Below are 19,859 nucleotides of genomic sequence, written 5' to 3' on the forward strand. Positions count from 1 at the left end.
TTAATGATGTAATTTATTGTTGAGTTTCTCTGGAAGCTGTGACTGGAATAAACCCCCGTGTGGCACCGCTGAGTCCTCTGTGGGCTGGGAAGGGGGGAAGGTCGGAGGGTGAGGGTCCTGAGTCCCCCTCTCCCCGTGGGCTGAGCTGGGTGGCTGCCGGCCTCATGGCCCTGGCCCCGTTCTCTGCCTCCTGGCGGGTCAGGAGGACGTCCCTGTGGAGCAGCTGCCTTTGCAGGAGCCCCGGATTCTGCGTGTGTGCGTTTTCCCCTCTCACCTGTCTTTTCTCCTTTGGGCAACCTGCTTGCCTGAGTCCTGGGTTCCCGCTTCCCACAGTGTGCCGGGGATGCCTGCCAGGGTACTCGGTGATCCCCTGGGAGGACACCCCTGGCCCTGGGAACCCTAGCCTGTTTGGTGGCCCTGGGAAGGACTGCTTTCTTCATTTGCATAGAAAACAAGGGCATCAGCCTGTCTCCAAAGTTCCCTTGGGGGCTCAGGACCTACTCCCGCGGTCTCCTGTAGGTGTGTCTTACTGCCCCTTCCCTGGGGCCTGAGGGCTAAGGCTGGAGTGACTGTCCTATTTGCCTTCCATGATTGCTGGTGTGTCCACCCTTCTTGAGCTCCTAGTCGGGGCACCCCACAGCATCCCCTCATCTTGCAGGGTGGAGTGGAGTTGGGGCTGGCCTGGCTGGTATGTGGGAATCTTGGTGGCCTAGATACGGGATGGGGAAGCCCTTGAGCACAGTGGGAATTGGGTCCCCAGCTCTGAAAGGGCAACGGAAGGATTTGGGGTGCTAGGAGCTGCATGAGAGATGGGACAGGTGTTAAGGGTGTGTGCGTGGCTGCTCCGGGCCAGCTTACACATTCATGTGCCTGGGGACAGGAAAAGGTACCTGTGTATCCGTGTGCCGGGGAAGCATGTACAGGGCTTCGTCATCTCTGGCCACTGTAAGGAGTGTGTGGCCGTCCCAGAGACCCCCACAGCTTGGGGCAGGGGGGCAGACCCCAGAGCCCTATCTTGGCCTCTGCTTTGGCCACTGTGACTCAAGCCAGGTGAGCGTATCCGTCACCATTCTGGGTGCATGATACAGAGCCGGCCAGGAGGCCCCAAGGATCCAGCCTCACTTCGGAGCCAAGGGGAGGCTCAAGGCCGACTGCTCCCAAGTGATAGGGCTGAGTGCCTAAACCCAGGGCCTCTGAGGCCCGGGAGCCCTTTGCCCTGCACCAGCCACCAATCTCTGCAGGGGAAGAAAGAAACCAAATGGTGCTCAAACAGGCTGTGTCAAATTCCCATCAGGAGCTGAGGCGAGTTAAGGGCTGTTCCTCAGCACAGGGAGCAGCCCTGAGCCCCCAGGGAAACTCTGCAGCCTCAGCACCTCGGGCTTATGCATTTCCTGCGCAGCACGCCCAGCCCATCCAAATCCTTCCTTCTCAGAGCACACAGGAGGCCCTCTTGCCTTCTTTTCAGCGAAGCCAAATGACCCTAACACCTTGTAACTCCCTAGGAGGGTCCTTGACTGACAGATTGCGCCTACTGAATGTGACAGGGGCCCAGGTTGGAGGGGAGACGGCGGATGCTTGGAGTTGGGCTTGCAGGCCAGGTCTGCAGGGAGCGCCCCCAGCTCACCTTGCCAGTCAGCAGCCCGGGAGAGGCTAAGTCCCGCCCAGCGGAAACAAATTTGGGCTCCCAGGACAATTTGGAGGGGGCTGATGGGGAGTGATGGGGGTTAGGGGCTCTGCCAGCAGCCTCTCAGCACTTGGGGATGCTGGAAGGTCCCAGACCCTGGGGGAGAAGGAAGAAGGAAACGTTTATTAAAGATCTTTTACAAGGGGTGCCTGGGTGGCTCAGTCAGTGAAGCATCTGACTTTGGCTTTGGTCATGATCTCAAGGCTCATGAATTCAAGCCCTGCACGGGGCTCTGTGCTGAAGCTCAGGGCCGGGATCCTCCTTTGGATTCTGAGTCTCTCACTCTACCATCACTCACTGGCATTCTCTCAAAAGTTTAAAAAAAAATTTTTTTACAGAAGTCCTCCATTTGATCCTTCTCTCCCCATTTCCAGACAGGGGAAGTGTGGAGTGCTTGGCTGGCTCAAGGTCACACAGCCAGAGCCTTTGTGATTTCGACTCCACCTGGGGGGGGTGGGTGGAGGGGGGACAGCAGGTGTTATAACCTAGGGTAGTTTTGTCCAGAGGAACCCCTCCCACCAGCCCCCCAAAGGAAATTCCAGAACCCAAGGGAAGTGTCTCGGAAAGCAACACCTGCTGGCCCATCACTGTGTGTCTGCAGCCCCTCCCCCGCCAGGCTTGTGTGTGGGAGACTCAAGTTAAGGGACCTCCTTAGCCCTGACCTCAGTATTTGTTCCAAGGAATCGATTCAAAGTTCAAATGAATCAGTGGCGCTGATCTTGACCAAGGTCAGACTGAGGAGAGGCCTCACAGCCACACCCCGAGGAGACAGAAGCTCCAGGACTAGGGCGACTGCCCAGAATGTGAAAAGGTCTGAAGGCTCCGGCAGAGACAGTCACAGAAGCTTCTCTTCCTGCCTGGTTTGAGTTTTTCACTCAATATCCTGGTAAGGAGGCCCCGGCTCCCGGGCAATCCAGACGCCACCTCACTACCACCCCCAGGAGACATCTGCAGCGCACCCCCCCCATCACCCTCCAGGGAACGGGGTCTGTGGAGAAATTGCAGGCAGGAGATGGGGGGAGAGGTCTCTGTTGATTCCCAGAAGCAATGCCTCAGACCCCAGTCCTCGGGAGGAAAGTTCTTTTGTCCCCACTTGCAGGAGCCACCTGAAGTTAGGCAGCTCCTGGAGGTCACGCCCACAGCAGGGAAGACAGGCTGATGGCTAAGATGACCAGACCCTTGAGGAGACCTGGCCCCCAGGCACCATCCTAGGGGAGCCTGAGCCCACTGAGGAGAGAACGTCTCAGAAGTGGCCAAGCCCCTGAGTCCCGCTGTGACTGTAGGAAGTGCGTCTAGGCCCACGGCTCCCTTCCCGGGTGCTCCACTGGTCAGACAGGAGCTGACCTTGGGGCAAACTGCTGGCTCAAGCCCGGGGCTGGCTCGAAGCTCACACTCCCGGAGTGTGATGCCACAGAGCAAGCTGGAGAACCTGCAATCCAGGGTTTCAGTTTCTCCTTTTTCTGACCATTTTACCCAACCCTGCCCCAAGTTCAGGTCAGGAACCAGCAGTGTCCCTTCTTGGTCAAGGGGCTCACATGGTGGGTTCTGCAAAATCTTTGAATTCCATAAGCAGGTAGCCACCTAGCAGTGACCTACCCGAAACAACCACTCTGACTTGATAAAAATTCCTATCATAAAAAAATAAATGGAGACATAAAGTTGTTCATGTGGTAGAACTACTGAAGCAGAGTACATGGGAATTCATATTTCCACTTTTTACGTTATATTTGAATTTTCCTGGAAAAGAAGTGTTTTAAAATGTCAGCAATTACCCCCAAATTAAGTCCTCCAGCCCCACACAAATTCCCAGCAAAGCCTTTAGAAATATTTGCCCTTAATTCCTAGAAAAAATGTTTTTAAAGTTTATTTTTAGAGAGACAGAGCTGGAGCAGGGGGGCGGGGACAAGGGCAGAGACAAGGAGAGAGCGAGAACCCCAAGCAGGCTCCATGCGGTCAGTACACAAGAGCCCAATGTGGGGCTCGAACTCCCAAAACCATGAGATCATGACCTGAGCCAAGACCAAGAGTTAGATGCCTAACTGATTGAGCCACCCAGACGTCCCTCCTAGAAATTTCTAAAAATTTTGGGGGTTTCAGAGACTGGGCCAGAAGCTTGAAAGTCACGCTCCAATTACTGGGCATCAGAAACCTCTCCAGGAAGCAGAGAAATGCAGCAAATGGTGTGGCCTGTGGTTAAAAAAAAACACGGTCAGAGGTCCTCTTGGCTCCTGAGGGAAAACTGCCCATGGAAGAGCCGACGGGAAGAACCCCGGGAGCCGCATGATCCGCTACGACCCCCAAGAGCACAAAGGAAGATTCATCAGAACTGCTGCTTCTTTATAAACACAAGTACATAATGTTTATTTGAAATTCCAATTTATCACAAGTTACCCTTTAACGGGGCCCTTCCTCCTTAAAGACAATTTAAAAAAAAAAAAAAAAACAACAACCAACAATTCAGGTGTCACTGAAGTGGGAACACAGGATTCTCACTGTTAACAAGAACAGACTGGCTCTAGGGTGAGAGGCAGGGGGACGTGTTGGTGGCCGGGACCACGGAACTGTAGCGCCAGTGCTAACTCCGAGCCTGTGGGAGATGGGACAGTAAACCTATCCAGCAGCCACAGGAGCAGATCCCCAGTCTCTGGGCAGGGCAGGCGGGGCGAGACAGGAACACACCTTGAAATTCAGTATTAAGAGGTTTTATTCTCAAGTTCTAGGAGCTGCAATCCCCTTGGTGGACACGTTTTCCCTTAACTTAAATAGTTACAGAAGAGCTGAGGTGCTCGCATTTGCTAAATTCAAAGCTGGTAGAAAAGAAAATTAAACCCTGTTTTGCATTTTTATCAAAATCTGCCATAAAAGGGAAAGAAGACTACGAAGTTCTGCCTAATCAGAGCTATTAGCGCCAGACTCCTTGCGGAAGGGGCCGGCAGAGCCGCCTCCCCTCCCCACCCCCCACGCAGCTGGTGGACCAGCAAGATTCATTCAGCTTCATGGGGACATGGCGGGGGAGGAGGAGGTGGCTGGAGACGGAGGAGGCAGAATCAGCGGCCAGAGCAGGCAGAGGGACATCCCCTTCCCCACCAAGGTCCCACCACCTGCCCTGATGACCCTCCAACCCGGCTTCTCTGAAGGAGAGGATGGGCTGAGGGAGGACAGGGGCAAAGTAAAGCGAACACGTTATCATATAAACTGTACTGTACATGTGCCAAAGCAAGATGACAGAAATATTTTACAAGATGTTCTTTATACAATATCACTGCTGAAACAAGCAACTTTTAGTAACTAGAAAAGTCAATTTAAAAAAAAATTAAACATTTAAATTCTTCCTGCTTTTCTTCTGCTCCCCTAAGAGCTTGTCTGGTGTGCGGGTGGGCTGGGCTCCAACACCCCTCTGGCCAGACCCATCGAAGTTAAGGTTATACGCATGATTATAAGCAGGACTCCAGTCTCTAAGTGAAGTGCCTTAGGGTTTTTGTAGGGTTTTTTTTTTTAGTTTTTTTAAGTGTTTTTTTTTTTTCTCTGAGGGGATGAGGTGGGGTGCGGTGGGAGCAGGGAGAGCGCAGTCACAAGGATGGGAAGGGGTTAGATTCAGGAATGGCTCTGGGACATGTCCCTTTACTCTGCCAAGAGCAACTCAAAAGAGCACAAGTGTCTCATGATGCTGGTGAATACAGAACGCGGTGTGGCACTCACTGACAGCGTCACCTGAGGGAGGGGGAGCGAGACACAGAGGATGGGCTTGAAGAAACAAGACTGGCTGTAAATACAGAGTAAAAAAATCAACACCACCTCCCAGTTGGCCTGATTACCCCCGATCCTTCTATGTAATGCAGTAACCTCTCCCCCGGCGACCAGAGGCTTGGCACTGTTGTGGTGGCCAAAGCAAGAGGGGGCCCGGGAAAGAAGAAACTTAAAGGACGGGGACCCACAACAAGGGCTGTACCCCGGCCTCTCCCTGGACACTCTCAGGGCCAAGGCCCTCGTCTACCACCAGCGGTGTCTCTGGGCAGAGACCACCCAAAAGTAGGTTCTCCAAAGAGCTCTGCGTGCGGAGGGCCCTCTGGAGAGCTGGGGAAGGCGGCAGAAGCTCGGGACGACGGGCACTTCTGGACTCCCCGTGACCCCCTCCCTTCCACACTCTTCTCCGTCTTCCTCTCCCGCCCCCCGCTCACCCTCCCTGCTCTCTCCATTCCCCCCACCTCAGCTCCCTTACCCAGGCCCTGTCTATTTCTTCTGCCTTCGTCCCCTGGACTGTCCAACAGGCTCTGACTCACTGTCCCCTTCATCTTCAGCAAGCCGATCGGGAAACTTCTTGCGTTTCCTGCGGACATAGGGGTGGCCAGGAAGGTGTTTATGCAACAGAGCCACCAGACACTGTTCTGTCTTCACCATACAGTTTAGCACATGGCTGCCCCGGCAGTTGTAAAGCTCAGCATTGGTAAACACTTGCTTCATGTCAGTAAGAAACTCCTGCACAGAGCGGTAGCTCCCACAGGAACATTTGTTCTGCATTGTCTGGAAGTCCATAGGGTGGGTGATGACGTCATAGTAATCCTCAGCCTCATCTCTGGTCACCGGCTCCCTATGGAGGGGAACCGAATGGAGATGTGAGTGCAGCCCCAAGAACAACCTTGTTATATCAAACCACGGCTCCCAGAACGCACGCCCTGTGGAGACCGGCCAGCTGGCAGGCGGAGAAGAGGTGTGTTCACCTTGTACTAAGTGCTGTCCCTACCAATCTGGGAAGGTAACTCCCCCGCCACTNNNCCCCCCCCCCCCCCCTTCAGCTGCCTATCTGCGCGCTCTGAGAACGCACAAGGCTGATCCCGCTCTCTGTGCTGGAGACGTGAGGCCCACCTGAAAGGCCAGCTGAAGCGGTACTTGACTATCTTGTGAAGGACCTCTTCACACTTCTGCAACTCTAGACTTTGCCTCCGGGAGCTCCGCTTGGTCTGGAGTACCTGGCGGCAGGACAAAGAGACATGTTATTACAGGTCTAAGAGTGGACAGAGCAGAAAATGTGTGTAGCTGTTTAAAAAAAAGAAAAAATAGAAAAGAAAAAAGGAGTTCAACCATTTTCTTGGAGCAGAGACAGTCAACATCATCTGACATTCAAGTCAGGAAGCACGCTCAGCCAGGGGGCAGGCGTCTTCCCATCAGCCCACCCGCCTCCTCCCCGGTGGACACTGATCAAAGCGGCGGAGGGCAGGCAGCAGTTGCCGTATTACAGCCGTCCTGCTGGAGGTCAGCTAGAGAGGCCAGTCACCAGGACGGCGGCCTGAGAGCAGGCAGACCTGGGATCACATGCATGCTGCCAGGGGGTATAAACAAGCACATGCAGAGAGCCGGACTGGGCACAGGGACCACCAGTGGCTAATTCGGGGATGGGGGGTGGTATGAGGGAAGAAAAGTGAGAGGCACGACTACTTTCCCAGGCTCTCCTGCTGCAGGCTTGTGGGACCTAAGTGGCTGAGAAGGGAGGGCGGGTTTCCCCTCCAGAGGGCCATCGCTGCTCTGGCTCACAGTGGTCAGAGCCACGGGCTTGAAGAGTTAGAGTCGGGCCAGCAGAAGGATCTCACGATGCCCTCGAGCTCCCTGGAGGCTTGCTTTATGCCCCCAACCCGCCCCCACAGATGTGCTCTGTCAGAATAGGTTAATTTTCAAGAGCTTCTTTACTGTTCTTTAAAGCTCAAGTGAAATGTGAAGTAAAACCACTAAAATTACATTGGTCAGGGGAGCAGAGGGGAGGGTAACACCCCTCCCACAACAACTGCCAGCAAAAGACTCAAGAGTGAGTGAGGCTCCAACATTGTTGACATTCCCACAACGGAGACCCAGCCCCTCTGAGCCGCTAGAGACACATGGATACTATTTTAAAATCCCTAACAAGTCGCGGGCTGCCTATTAAGTAGGGGAGACGAGATTTGCAGGCTCCAGCAGGGGAATGCCGGACATAGCTGCTCCCGGAGGGCCTGCTGCCTCTGGGCCCACCCATCTGCTGCTTGCAGCAGCCTCCCAAGTTGGGGGCAGGGGGCCTGGGAGGAGGCTTCCACCTGTTNGGGAGAGCAAGCATTAGAGGGAAGGGGAGAAATTGCTTACTAGCTCTTCCACCTCCGCATCATCCACAGGTGGTGCCTTCGGCCGAGACTTCCTAGCAGGATGAGGCTTCTTCCCTGGCCGTCGTCCCGGCCTTGCTGCAGGAGGGATGACACCGTGCTTGCCCCGGACAGTCTTCCGAGGTCTCACTGAAATAGAAAACATGGACTCAGGGCTGAACAGCTGAGGATGAAGGCAGCACATCTATGGAATGGGAAGAGCACCTAGTCTTGCAGACAACGGCTCCTGTGGTCATGAGGCGCTCTTGCTGTTTCTCTCGCCTTACCAAACAGGACACTTTAAAGTCAGAGAAGTAGATGAACGGATACCTTTCATCAACTGCCAAAGTCCTTCTAAGAGTCTTCAGAAGGCCAGTTCCTTGAGAACGGCTCTCTGTCCCGCTGTTCACACTCTCGGGCACAAACGAAGTCAGTGGTGAGCTGACTCACCCAGGAGGAGAGGCCGTCTGCCTCCAGATCTGCCTGGAATCCCCACAGCCCCAGCTCAGCCTGTGAACGCCTATCCTTACGCGGCAGGGGGAACCTGACTGTAGGGCCCTTCCTAGTTCCCTGAGGAATCCTACACTCACCAGCACAACCTTCTCAGAGCAAAGCTGACCCCACCCACACGAAGTCCCCCTCATCAAACCCAATTACTGGCTCGCCCTAGTCCTGCTTTCTTGCATTTTTGGAAACCAGACAGTGGACCAGGCCACTTCCTTAAGAGCCTTTGCCCACAACCCCTAAAGGGACAATAAAGAATACAAAGACCCCAAGATGACCTGTGTCTCAGGTTTACAACAGGTGTTCAATGTCGGACAAACCAATGTTTCTCCGTACACCCTCAGGGAGCGATGCCCCATAAGGGTTAGCTCAAAGCTTCTCCACTAAACACACTCTCCCTTGAACGTAGGGAGATAACATCTGGACAGAGACGGGTCTACAGAGTCAGTGACACAAAGAATCAATAACCAGTGTTTTACATTCACTTCTGGACTCTGATAACTCTTCATCAGCTATTTTACAGTTTCTAAGCTCAAGACCAGGCTTGAAAGAGAGAATAAGAAGCTGACACCAAGGATGAAACTAAAAATGCTAGAGACAGCCACCAACCCAGGGCCTTGTGCTGTTCTAGGGAACACATCTTTGGTTCAGCAGACGGGGGTGCCTGGGTGGCTCAGTTGGTTAAGCATCTGACTTCGGCTCAGGTCATGATCTCACAGTTCGTGGGTTCATGCCCCGCGTCGGACTCTGTGCTGATGGCCAGCTCAGAGCCTGAAGCCTGTTTCAGATTCTGTGTTTCCCTCTCTCTCTCTGACCCTCCCCTGTTCACGTTGTCTCTCTCAGAAATAAATTAAAAACTTAAAAAAAAAAAAAAGGTGCAGCAAAAAAGGGCTCAGAAGTATACTAATACTTCCTAGACCCTTTTGGCAGACAAGACCCTAGAAACCTGGAGAGAACAATTCCTTGGCAAGAGAAGGTAACTCCCAAGTGAAACCACCCACTACCTGAAAACAAACGACACAATGTTACATTCAGAATCTATTCCCAGACAACAGTGCATCTGACCCGCACTCTCCAGCCAGCAGATGAAGCCTCTTCCTGTAAGGGACTACGTGTCTCCTTACCCTGGATAAATGGAAAATTATGCCTAGGGAACAAATAAAAAGACGCTACAGCACTGAGAAATTAACGGGTCCCAAATGAGAGCCCTAAGACTGGGAAGACGGGGGCAGGCGGGCACACCCAAACCCCTCAGGTTTTAGCAACACCACCGCCAGAAGACTGGTCACACCAAACATCTTCTCAGACTCTACCGAGACGTGCTGTGATCTTGGGAACTGTACCATCTCCTCGAAAGCTCATCAAAATCTTGATTTGTGGTCTCTTTTCTACCAACCTACAAGGAAGGGTATATTCTGCAAAGGAGAAGGCTGTTGAAAGGCTAGGCTGCAGGACTTTAGGCTTAATCATGAAAAGGACTCATGAAAAATGACCATCAGAGTGAGGGAGTCAACGAGGTTGGGTGTAAATGACAAGGCCTCCCCCACCCCCGGCTCTTGCTGGCATCTAGTGAGAAACAGATCTGAACCTCCCAAACAACACCCCTAAGCCATGAGAAAACAAGTCTTCTCTTTTTCAAACTAGCAAACCTATAGACCTGCATATCACATAAGTGAGAGAAAATCACTACAACTTGAGCCGCACTGCACTAGAGGCCAAAACAAATGATAAGAGACAACAATGGGCCTCGGCCTTCCTTACCCACTGTCCTCCCTGCCCCCACAGAGAGGTTTGAACCAGCAGACTTGTCAACAACACACTTGGGGCTTGAATTCCACCCAATCTTGGGCCAACCGGAACTACCGTAGGGCTGATCCAACCTTCCACTAGGAAAGTGGTTAAATGGCATCTTGAAAACCCATTTGAAACCAAGGCAGTGGAGTCACCCCACAGCGACAACATGTGAGAGAAACGTGGCCTCACAGCAACGCTGGGTGGGTGTCTACTGCCAACGTAGTAACCATCAGCCTGAAAAACCATGAGGTCAACTGTGAAGGCAAACTGAATACTTACATCGCAAACCAGCCACCTCATAATCTTCTTCTTCCTCCTCTTCCTCCTCCTCCTCCTCCTCTTCATTGCTCTCATCATCTTCACTGTCCTCAGAGGCAGACTCTTCAGTGTAATTCCTGTGGGGAGGGAAAAACATGTATGGAAGGAACGTGGCTCAAGGCCCGAGTGCTCCCGAGAGAGGATGAATTCCCACACCCCCGCAGCTTTCTCCGTCTCACCGGCAAGGCAGGTGTGATGACAAGACCAGGCCAGGGGAAATAGAATGAAAGCCCAGGCTTCAACGGCGTGCCTCCCCAGCCAGGCCAGCAATGCTTTGGAGGAGACACCAACAGCAACAGAAATCAAGACCAAAACACAACTCCACCTCTCCTCACGTAAAACAACACAAAACCTATTCCTTTTGTCTCACAGAACCGGCCAGATAAATAACATTTCAGATATGAAAAGGTGCTTCCAACCCTGGGGCGGCTGAATGAACCAACAGCCCGGACAGGTGTCCCTCCACCTTGAGAGCCCCCTTCCAAGAGTGGGACAGCTTGCAGATGACCATGACATCAAAGCAATGCTAATCCCGGCTCCGAACAGCTGGTCCAAAGCCCCGCCGTTTCAGAGGAGTGTGCCTTACTCGGCTCTAAGTGCGGCTGGAGCAGAGCAAGAAATAACTGAGTAACACTGTCAGATGGGGTCAGGATCAAACAGCTCTGCCCTCTCAGACACCAAGCCAGAACACCTAGAAGCTGCTCCTTCACAACCTCCAACTGCAATGTGGAAAACAATGGTGTTAACTTGGCCAGTACTGAGGCATCTCCTTTTAACAAGGCCCCTGTGCTTGGCCTTGTGGGGATCAGGGTGTGAACAAAGCACCACCTCCACTCTCAGGGAGCCAACAATCTCATGGAAGACAGTCATGTGTAAGCCTCACCACAGAGGCAAGATGCACCAAAGACTGTGAGACTGCATGCTCAGTTGGAACAAAGAGGAGGAACTAATTTTAATATAAAAACACTTCAAAAAACCAGTGAAATTTTTGGTAGCGCATAGCCTAACCAAAAATTCTAGGGAGTTCTAATATTCCCAGGTAGGAGGAAAGCACAAGAGGCAAGGATACCCAATGAACAGTCTGCAAAAAGGACACAAAATGTGAATAAGGGCTCATAAAAACATAGACTGAGAGGGGCACCTGGGTGGCTCAGTTGGTTAAGCATCCAACTTCGACTCAGGTCAAAGTCTCCCAGTTTGTGGTTCGAGCCCCATGTCAGGCTTTCTGCTGTCAGCACGGACCCTGGAGCCTGCTTTGGATTCTGTGTCTCTTTTTCTCTCAGCTCCTCCCCTGGTCGTGCTCTGTCTCTCAAAAGTAAATGTTAAAAATTTTTTTAAACAGAGACCGGGGGTACCTAGGTGGCTCAGTCAGTTAAGTGTCCAACTCTTGTTTTCAGCTCAAGTTATGATCTCATGGTTTCATGTGTTTGAGCCCTGCATTGGGCTCTGTGCTAACAGTGTGGAACCTCCTTGGGATTCTCTCTGCCCCTGCCCTACTTGCTCTGTCTCTGTCTCTCTCAAAATAAATAAACAAACAACAACAACAACAAAAAAGACCAGTATTATATAACAAGGAAAGGCAGTGGAAAAAATTAAAGTTTTGAAACAGGGTGGTAACACAAACAGATCTCTGCCTTATGTAAACTGTACTGGTGTCACCACAAACGCTAAATGAATAAGAGGGGGAAAGACGGGAATAAAGAGTTAAGAAGCCACTGAGGGAGCCCAGATGAGAGATGTAAGAGGGCCAAATGACATCAGGGACCACAGAGAGTACACAGCAGATGACTGATTTGTAAGACATCTGGACGATGTCTGGCAAATGAGCATGGAAGTTGAGAGAGAGAAAGAAGTCCCAGTTGACAGCAGAACTGTAATGACGACAGGGAAGAAAAAGGTACCCGTAAGGAATAGGTACGCGTAAGGAAAGTCCGGAGTTTGGGGATTTGTAGCAGTGGGTGGTTGCAGAAGTTATCACAAATTAAGAAGTGGGTCAAGTGGAAGTGAAAGGCAAAGGGAGACATTCTGCTATTTGAGAAAACGGTAGGATCAAGAAGATACAGAACATGTCTCACAGTGAAGATGAGAAATGTCAACGTTAAGCTAAAGTGAAATCAGAACGCTCTGAGCTCTTACTGTAATACCTTAAGTGATCAGGCTCCATATGCAAAAGATGAACTTAAAGCTCCTTAGAATAATTAAGTTTGAATAACTAAGGCTTAATTATAAACCAGCCATTTCATCTGTTTTTAAAAGAAGGAATTCTCACCTGCCACGGGAGTTGCGCCTGGCAGTAGCAGGCTGGCAAGCAGGGCACTGCCACTCACCATCTGGCACCTCATAGAGGGCTGGCCTCAGACAGAACAGGTGGAAGGCTTTGTTACATTCATCACATAAGATCAGTTTGTCATCCTCACCTGCAAGGAGATAAACTTGGAGAGCATTGTCGGGAGCACAGCACCAGTCAGCAAGCTGTAACAAAGAGCCACTCACCCTCCATCAACACCATAGGGGAACAGTCTAGCAAAGTGTTATCCCATTAAAAAAAAATTTAAAAACGCAGTCATTTCTGAGAAGAAATGAAGCATAAACTATAGACTATTGGTAATTTAAGACTCTGGTCTTCTAACTTCTATCCCCAAATCCAACTCCACCTAGGAGAGGACAGTTAAAACATTTGCTAAGTAGCAAAAATACGAGTTCTAGCAGGAAATGTAATGTTGCTGCTCCTCTCCCACTAAGAAAGGAATCCCCCATGAAATATTAACACTCCCTGCCCATTCTCTTCCTCGACACCCTCCCCCAGGCTTCCCAACTCCTATCTGATATGGTTCTCTTAAACCACTCAGTTTCAAGATACATGAAGTCAACCTGACATGGTCACTTCCCTCTAGAACGTTCATTCTAAAAAACAGTGTTTACAGCAACTGATGCGTTTTACACAGGATCTTTTCATCTCTGGGAACTAAATCCTAACCTACTTCACAAAATAACTGTAGCCACTGAGAAGTCAATCACTTGAGGGCTATTAGTCATTAAGTTCCTTATACACAGGTTCTGAAAGCTAGTAACATTAGAGTCTCAAATGCCTTGCTCTGTAAGACTCCAAACTGGAGTGTTCTTCCCAATGCACAAATACTGCCCTCTGCTGGTAGAACATCCTACTTCATGGGTAACTAAAAACTCAGATTTAAAATTTTTAGGTTTTGTTCCCTGCAGAAAATTTAAAGATTGGCAAGATAAGTTGCTCTTATATTCAAAATTGAGGACAAAGGGCTTGCTCTGATTTGCTGTCATGTTACTTTAAATAGCAGCATTTTACAGACCTCTAGAAGGTGGCAAAATCTGTCCCACTACACTTGAAAGCTGTGTGCACAGAATTCTTCACGGGAGGAAATTATCTTTGGAATGGAAGCCTTAGTCCCTATTACACTCAGACATGCAACACAGATTTAAATATACCTTTCTTTCGACAAACTTTGCATCTAGCATTTTCTGCTGACATATCCCACTTGATACAGGCATCAAGCATCCCAAGTAGAACATGCATTCTGGAAAAAGTCTGAGCTTCACGGATTGCTGTCTTCCATTTCTCCAGAGCAGACGCAACCTAAACAGAGACCACACCAGGTCAGCGCTGCTACAGTGGCCTCAAGGACACGACATGCAGACTGCTGGTGAAATACTGCCAGAGAGCATGAACTGGGAGCATCAGCAACAGGTGGAGGGGTGAGAGAACACTGGGTATGTTTACCTCCTGAGCTTTTCCAGTCTCACCCATTTATTTTATAGAAGAAATCAAGGCTCTGAAGAGTGAAAAGACTTGCCAAAGGTTACACAAAGAATTAAGGCAGGGGGTTGGGCGGGGTGGGTGACCAGAAACCCATCTCTTCCAGTGAAAATCCACTTAAAGATTCAGTAGCATTTGAAAGCAGAACACTTGTGTGTGTTCATGCTAAGTGTGTGGCGATGTCATGTAGCTACTGCAACTCTGGTCAACAAGATGATCGGTGCCTGCGCTATGTGCCACAACCCCAGATTATAGGGCCTGGAAATTATAGTAAATACTCTCCATAAAGCATTCTACAACACTTAAAAAATATTTTAATTTTTTTTAATGTTTATTCACTTCTGAGAGAGAGTGCGAGCAGAGGAGGGATAGAGGAAGAGGGAGACAGAATCCAAAGCAGACTTCTGGTTCTGAGCTGTCAGCACAGAGCCCGATGCAGGGCCCAAACCCACAAACTAAGATCATGACCTAAGCAGAAGTCAGTTGCTTAAAAGACCAAGCACCCAGGTGCCCCAATACTTAAAAACATTAAGTACTGATCTGAAATACTCCTCTTGACTTTATCGCCAACTTCTAAGTGAAAATTTCAGAGGCCCAGGGCTCAGGCTCACTTCTTCCTGAGCAGTTATTCTCAGCATAATAAGCATTGCCTCTTCCCATCCTCAGAAAATGCAAATTAATTCAGAATATGCCAAAGAAAACACAGTTTGGGGGGGGTAAAAAATTTCTTGGATGGGGCACGTGGGTGGCTCAATCGGTTAAGTGTCCAACTCTTGACTGGATTTCAGCTCGGGTCACGTTCATGAGATTGAGCCTGACATCCGGCTCTGCACTGACAGAGTGGAGCCTGCTTAGGATCCTTGCTCTCACTAGCACGTATGTGTGCCCTCTCTCAAAATAAAGTTAAAAAAATTCAATGATAAACACAACCCTCTCTCCTATAAAATATACATTCTAAGGAAAAACAAAAATGCCATTTTAGGATAATTTATTTGTATTACTGTTTCACTAGTCAAAAGATGTTTATGTCTTCAAAACATTTCTTCCCTAAACGATTAGGTAAGCATCCGCATAAACAAATGCCTCTAAAGGGATTATCATTCTCAGACAGTCAGAAAATACAGCAGAGATGGACGAGGTAAAGCTTAGGCGCTACACCAGAAGCTTAGAGTAGGATGACCTACTGTCATCCACCTTGTGGGGATCGTATTGCTTAACTGGCTGTAACTGAACTCCAGTTCAATGAGCGATGCCTACTGCTTTTACAACCTGGCTACCAGGCCTAGCTGACTGACAATACCATCGATGCACATCTCTGCCCTGCCCTAGGCAAGGAGGTCTATTTTAAGTAATACAGTCTTTCTCTTATAGGAAAGGCTAGTTATCCCGGAGGCCACAGGCTTTAAAATAGAGCTACCAAGGGACAAAGACCGTTGAGCTGCTTCTGAAGCTGTGGTGTGAGGTTTGAGAGTGGGGAACAAAGGCTGCCCTTTCTCTTTCTTATGGCAAGAGAGAACCACTGAGAGCCCTGTGTGTATCAATTCATGAATAACAAGAATAAGTAATATAAACACAACAAAAAGTCTATTTAAGAAGCCACTAAAATTCTAGTAGAATCTGGCTCATTCCTTACTCCAACCTCCGCTGCAGATAATTTCAACATCTGCCTTCAAACTATAGCACAATTTCCTTCCTTCCCTCCTCAGAGCTCCTCAAAAAAAAGTGAAGTCCACAATCACAGTTTGCCTCGCTGGGTTGCTCCCATGATGCCATGGAGAGCTGTCCTATGGTACACAGATTCTCATAGTATGGTAAGAACCCACATCCCTTCAATGGAATACAAATTTAAGAATTTTAGTTTCGGGGCACCTGGGTGGCTCAGTCGGTTAAGCATCTGACTTCGGCTCAGGTCATGATCTTGCAGTTCGAGAGGTCAAGCCCCATGCTGCCCTTTTGTGCTGACAGCTCAGAGCCTGAAGCCTGCTTCAGATTGTTTTCTTCGCTCTCTGCCCCTTCCCCACTCATGCTTGCTCGCTCAAAACTAAATAAACATTAAAAAAAATTTTAGGTTCAGTCCTGATAAAGAGTGCCCAACTGAGCACAGGCAGAAAATGGCTAAAATGGGCTTTGCTGTCCTCTAGTGGACAGTTGGATGCACGGGAGCATTCAAGAAAAGGTCCTGTCAGCATACAGTACTGCCTTTTTACTATTTCCTATGAATTATAAGATTTGAGCACTCAATAGCACATCTGGCCTCATTAAAATAAAAAAAAAAAACACGAAGATCTTGGAAATAAGCTTATTTAGCCACATTTTAATACAGATTTGAAACATTATATATGTTAACAAGTTCACCTTGTAAAGCAAACAATGGTTTTTCATATATTTGCAGAGCTGTACAACAAGCAACATTTGCATCTTAATTCTAGAACATTTGCATCACCTCCCCTCCCCCCTCCCCCCAAAGAACCCTTGCACCCATTACTAGCCACTCCCCATCCTCTACTCTAACCCACCACTTCCCCCAGACCCAGGCAACCACTAATTTACTTTTCTCATTCTGAACATTTCATACAATGCGTGGCCTTTTGTGACTGACTTCTACTGAACATAATTTTTCTAGGTCCATCCACATCACAGCATATAACAGTACTCCATTCCATTTTAACTGCTGAATAATATCCACTGAATGGATAAATCACATTTTGTCTATCCATTTGATACCCTTCCATATCAGTTGATGGACATTTGGGGTGTTTCCATTTTGGGGCTATTATAAATAATACTGCTATGAACATTTGTGCACATTTGAATAACCTTCATTTACTATTTTTGCCCAAAGTCTCATAGCAATTTGGGGCCAGGTCTCCTTCACATTTCCAGATCCCCAATCTCAATACTCTTGACATCATAGATACGGGATAATCACTAGCATCCTGTTAAACCCACTGAGTTATCCTCTTAGACCAGCCTACATTCCAACCAACCTCTAATTTTTAGGGCAAAACATCAGGCATTCAAGATTTGGAAGACTATCCTGTTCTCCTGTCATTGCAAAAACTTCCAAACAGTTCAGCACATTAAAATACAAACCCCACACCATTCTCAAGACACGGAGTTTCTTGTGCTTTTAAAGACACTGTTTTCAAAAACAGCTAACAGTGGCAACAAAGTTTTGATGTTCAACACTGGTGGTATCCAGTAAATCCTCTTGTTCTTACAGTGCTGCTGGGAGGCTAAACATATTATTCTGATGGAAAATTCAAATTTTCTATAGCATGTTTAAATAAAATTGGTCCCTAAGTAGAAGTGGATATAACAGAATCAAGGGGAAGCCAACTTACCTGAAAAGTCCTCATTAATCCCTTCACTAACAATAAAAAGACAATATCCTATCTTGCCTAGGATATGACAAGGCTTTCAACCAGCATTCTCCACAAAAGAACATTTAAAATGGAAAAACAGATAATCAAGTTTAGGGACAAACGCATCCAAAGTAAATAGAGAGCCTAAAAGAACCCAGGATTTTGCCAATTTATATACGGTCTTTTCCACTTAATGAAAAAAAAAAAAAGAAACATTAACTATCTGAAATCGTCAACTATTACAAAAAGGGATTAGGAAAACAATCTACTTTTATAAATAAGGAAACTGAAGCCCATATTAAAGACTGATATTAGCTCATGCAACCATAGTGCCAGCTGAAAAACCCTGGCCTGTGCTAAGTGGAAACCTTCAAAGCAAAGGACAGTGGAAAATTTCAGAGCTGTGGCAAAGTTGACCTTTGGTCAGGAACTGCAGGCAGGGCATAATGCCATTTTAATGGAGAACATTGTTGAACTACTTAGTAGGCAACCTAATTGATTTTCCAAGAAACTCTTCCACGCTTTCCATTTGTGTACCATGTGTCTGGGGCCCAAGGTTAAACCAGCAAAGCACTCATATTTTCCTCCCCAATCAAGTTAAGAATGAAGTCTCATATGACAAGCTTAAAAGAGGTTACTCTGCTATGGGCAGGAATACTAAAAAAGACCTTTTAACAAGAATTCTATAGCTACTACTTCCCAATAAGAAGAAAATGTTACTGGCAAAGAAATGTCAAGGAAACAACACATCAAGAAATAAACTCTTCTGGACAGAGTTAAAAACAAAACCCACGCAGTACTCGGCAAGGCTAAAACTGAAGCCTATGAGAAAAGACTTAGCAAAGGAGACTATGAACTATCTAACATGTTCTACTTCCTCTAGAAGTTTACCTGAATGCTGTACCACCATCAAAAGGGAACAGAGAGAAGTGGAAACTAAATCCCAGGAAGATACCCAAATATGTGGAGTCTCTGGATCTACGTCATGAATTAATAGTTAAACCTTTATTGAGGCACCTGGGTGGCTCAGTCTGTCAAGCATCCGACTTCGGCTCAGGTCAAGATCTCACGGTTCAGGCGTTTTGAGCCCAGCACATGGCTCTGCGCTGACAGCTTGGAGCCTGAAGCCTGCTTCAGATTCTGTCTCCTTTTCTCTCTGTCCCTCCCCTGCTTGTGGTCCCTCTCCCTCTCTCTCAAAAATAAATGAAAACATTTTTAAAAAAATAGTTAAACCTTTATCTGACTGAATCTTAGTTCTCTGTTCATGTCCCACCCAAAAGTATCCTCTTATCATGCTTCACCCTTGGCCTCAGGAAGAAAAGAGGGGTGACATGACACCAGTGTACAAATACCTGAGGGCCTTTAGAGAGTAAACTCATTCTATGTTCTGTGTCAATTCAGAGGGAAAACTAGGCTGTCCACGGGGAAAAAGCCAATGTCAGCTCAATCTAAGGAAGCCTATGACCCTTCCATTACTGGATTAACTCCTACTTACTCTTCAAAACCCAGCTGACACGGCCTCTCCTCCTGCCCCACTTTGCCCCAGGTCCCCTCACAGGCAGGCTGGCTCCCGCGCTTGCTCGTCGGTGCTTGGCACACCACCATGGCCATCCCTCCCACTCCAGCGAGACTCCTTGAGGGCAAGGACTTCTGGCTTCTTCTATGCATCACCATGACCTCCAGACTTCCCACACGACTGGCACAAGGCAAGTCTTTACCAGGTGTTTGTGAATAGAAGGAAATGAGGGAGTGGAGAGAGAGAAATCAAAAACAGGGAAAGGTATTCTATGGCATAATGCCTGGGATCTCGCCCTTCATATAGTGTTTTCAAATTCTTTTCTTCCCAAGTAATCTTAAGCAGAAATCTAATAGACAAAACAGAAAAAAATGAAGCTTATTATTCCAATAAAGAAAAACCAAAGACAACGTAATATTCATCACTAAGGGATTTAGATGCTGAGAAAACCCTGTCATGTGGATCTATATAGACTGAAAGAAAAGAGACAAACAGAGTATGTTGAGGGGTGAAAAACTGCAGTACATTCTGTACAACTCCCATGAAACTATCTTCATATGTATACAGAAAAGACACCAAAGTACTAAAGAGTGATATTCTTAGGGAGCAAAACTAGGACGGGAGTGGTTTCATAAGTTTATGTACCTCTAACATTGGATTTACTTACAATGAGCATGTTACTTCTAAAACTTAAAAACCAAATAACTGGATATCCACATGCAAAAAACTGAGGTAGACCCTTACTCTACAAAAATTAACTCAATATGGATCAAGCATTTATGATGAT

At 48.2% G+C, this 19,859-nt stretch overlaps 1 protein-coding gene across 1 annotated transcript in view; it reads right to left on the reverse strand.

The window, feature by feature from the left end:
- Positions 1 to 4,023: 4,023 nt before the first annotated feature.
- Positions 4,024 to 19,859, reverse strand: part of BAZ1B (bromodomain adjacent to zinc finger domain 1B) — a 61,621-nt gene continuing 45,785 nt past the window's right edge. Inside the window, exons 14-20 of the mRNA XM_077777867.1 lie at positions 13,864 to 14,011; positions 12,671 to 12,818; positions 10,363 to 10,478; positions 7,790 to 7,935; positions 6,548 to 6,651; positions 5,904 to 6,272; positions 4,024 to 5,395 (exon numbers count right to left, since the gene is read on the reverse strand). Of these exons, the coding sequence (XP_077633993.1) occupies positions 5,915 to 6,272; positions 6,548 to 6,651; positions 7,790 to 7,935; positions 10,363 to 10,478; positions 12,671 to 12,818; positions 13,864 to 14,011 (1,020 nt within the window). The 3' untranslated portion in view covers positions 4,024 to 5,395; positions 5,904 to 5,914. The remainder of the gene's footprint in view (positions 5,396 to 5,903; positions 6,273 to 6,547; positions 6,652 to 7,789; positions 7,936 to 10,362; positions 10,479 to 12,670; positions 12,819 to 13,863; positions 14,012 to 19,859) is intronic.

Source organism: Crocuta crocuta, unplaced genomic scaffold (assembly GCF_008692635.1).
Source record: "Crocuta crocuta isolate KB4526 unplaced genomic scaffold, BGI_CrCroc_1.0 scaffold217, whole genome shotgun sequence".
Lineage (NCBI taxonomy): Eukaryota > Metazoa > Chordata > Mammalia > Carnivora > Hyaenidae > Crocuta > Crocuta crocuta.